Source organism: Phalaenopsis equestris, unplaced genomic scaffold, assembly GCF_001263595.1.
Source record: "Phalaenopsis equestris unplaced genomic scaffold, ASM126359v1 Scaffold000090, whole genome shotgun sequence".
In the NCBI taxonomy this organism is placed as follows: Eukaryota; Viridiplantae; Streptophyta; class Magnoliopsida; order Asparagales; family Orchidaceae; genus Phalaenopsis; species Phalaenopsis equestris.
The window spans coordinates 1,334,166-1,337,061 of NW_018164532.1; the positions used below are offsets into that span (position 1 = coordinate 1,334,166).

The 2,896-nt window shown below is 35.2% G+C and overlaps 1 protein-coding gene across 1 annotated transcript in view; it reads left to right on the forward strand.

Annotated features, from left to right (window-relative positions):
- Positions 1–2,896, forward strand: part of LOC110020080 (transmembrane 9 superfamily member 1-like) — an 11,639-nt gene that overhangs the window by 1,891 nt on the left and 6,852 nt on the right. The window contains exon 2 of the mRNA XM_020718050.1: positions 1,231–1,364. Coding sequence (XP_020573709.1) covers positions 1,231–1,364 — 134 coding nt within the window. The remainder of the gene's footprint in view (positions 1–1,230; positions 1,365–2,896) is intronic.

Consider the following 2,896-nt stretch of genomic DNA (forward strand, 5'->3'; position numbering starts at 1 on the left):
TATATATATATATAATATAATCTTCTTATTTCGAGTTAAAATTAGTCAAACAAGTATGATGAAAATGTTGTTAGTGTTGGGCTCTTTCCACTTTAGAAATTGTTCATATTTAACTGTCTCACTTAATTAGGGCTGTCAAACTTGCTTGTTGTTCTCGAACAACTTGTGAACATCAATAAATTTTTAATCTCGAAATATAAACGAGTCGAACACGAACAAATATTTATTCTCACGTGTTCGGCTCGAATTGGCTCGAAAATGAATAAATAAATAAAAATATAAATATATTCAATATTCTGCGGTGTTATTGATGTTATTATGCGGTAACACCCGTTGTGTTGCCAGTGTTATTTCTCTGCCTTCAGTGTTATTGACGTTATTTCGTAGTGTAACACCACGAATAACACTAATAATATCACGGAATAACACTAAATAACACCCGTTGTATTATCAGTATTATTCTTCCATCCACGATGTTATTGGTGTTATTTCGTGGTGTTATTGGTGCATTTTGATATTATTTGTGTTATTTCACGGTATTATTCTAGTATTATTGGTGTTATTCAACGGTGTTATCAGTGTTATTCCTCGGTATTATTCTATAATACCAGACTAGCACCCTAATAACACCAATAACACTGTGTAACAACACCTGGTAACACAATAATAACACCCGAGTAACACTTGCAATAACACCTGAGTAACACAAGCTATTTGATTGTTACTCAGGTGTTATTGCTGGTGTTTCTCGGGTGTTGTCGGTGTTATTCCACCATCCATGATATTATTGGTGTAATTTCGAGGCATTTTATATTCTACCTTCAAGCCGAACAAGAACATGAATATGTTATTCTAGCCGAACACAAATATATTGCCATTTCGAGCAAGAGCCAAATTGAAACGAGTCGAGACTCATTTCTTTTACAGCCCTGCACTTAAAAAATAATTTAAACACGAGCTATTTAAAGATCCTAACAAGTTTTTCTTCCAACAACAGCTTTCTTGACACCCTAACAGTAATTAACTCCTATAAAATCAATATATTTAACTCGAATACAAATGATATATTATTTAATAATACTAAAAATAATGTGGTTTTTATCTATTCAATGAAACCTCATTTTTCATCGTTCACAGCTCAGATTTAAAGCGAAGGCTTCCGACTTTCTAGAAATTCTCGAGAGGACGACCATCCTCTCTCTTCCCGGTCGCCGTCACGCCGCGCTTAAGCAAATCTTGCTTACCATCGTAGATCTACCGCCGCCACGGTCGTTACAGCGAGATCTCTAACCCATTTTGCCGCCGGAATCGCCATCGTTATCCTCACCGCCTCGCCGGCGTTGGCGTCGGAGTCCGACCACAAGGTACTCTGATGGATCCTTTGCCCTAGTTTCTGGATTGAAGTCCTTAGATCTTCTTCGACTCTATTTTGTTGATATTCGTTTCGAGACTCGTTATGGCTGGATCTTGCTGTGGCAATGGAAGGATCGCATGGTGTTTGCTCGTGTTTCATTGCGGGCATTAGATCCAAATCGATTGTTCTGACCTTCTTGGTGTTTTAGTGTTGCGTTTTTTGCCAAGGAATTCCACCTAAACGTAGCTGCTTAGAAGCTGAAACGCTGAAATTTTGAATGTTATGCTTTATCATTTTTGTTTGAGAAGGGAGAGTGTACTTGTTTAGGTATTAGAATTTTAGATTTTAGGTTCTTATGTTAACTGTAGGAAATAGTTGATCTCCTGGTAAGAGGTGGGCATTAACCCCATTTACTTTTTGAGCACAAGCTGGTGCATTCCCTGTTTTATGGATTTTCTTCTTTCTTCTTCTTCTTCTTATGCTGCTGGTGATGTTGTTTTTGCAAGCAACTCAGTAATGCTTTTCATGTTAATTTATAATCAAACTACTGTACTATTTTATTTTGATATTAATCTAATCTCCGTATTGCGGTGCGTGGCATACTTGCCCATTGCTTTTGTCTCTAGTTTGCCAGTGTATTTTATGCTTAAAGTCATGAATGTTGAAAACTGCATAATGTGATGAGGTATGGCTTGGATATAAAATATCTTCTTCTTCTTTTTTTTAACATTTGGACAATAATGATAACATTGTAGGCCCTAAAAGTGTCAGCCTTGATATTTGTCCCCTGTAATTCTACAGTTCTCTGCTAATTATGTTCTGGCTCTTCAATTTTATATAAATTTTACTTGTTAATTCCCACTTAAAGTACACGTATTCAAGAATAACCATGCTACTTGTTTTTGAACAAGTAGAAACTATGCAGTACCTAGCTTGAGGGCCAATCAATGTAATTTTAGCATTCATATTTTAAAAATATGCAATAACCACTTGATTCTATGTTTTGAGGTTGTTTAGGGCTTCTAAGGTTTCTATTCATCAAAACTTTCATGTGTGTTAAGGACCTAGGGCTTCATAAAGATTTTTTAGGCTCAGGGGTTTTGGAGGCTTAATACATGGAGAGATAGTTGTAGAAGTGGAGTTTATCATGCTTCCTATATTGTAGTTAAGGTTTACCAACATCCAAGACAACTTGCCTTGGGAATATTTTCTTGGGCAAGAGAAATAACCAATCCTTTATTTGGTTTACCAACATAAGAACCTAAAGCACCTCTAATCAAGAAACCAAGTGGGTCTTCCAGTTACATATCTGTATACGTACATATACATATACATATATCTATATATACATATATACACATATCTATATAAAAATATTATAAAAATGTAGATATACAAATAGCTATTCAAATACTTATACATATATATAGATATTTAACTATAAGAACATAGATATGTAACTATAAGAATATATATATTGTAGGGGTGTGTGTGTGTGTGCATATCTATCTACATATCACCCACACACAACACACACACACA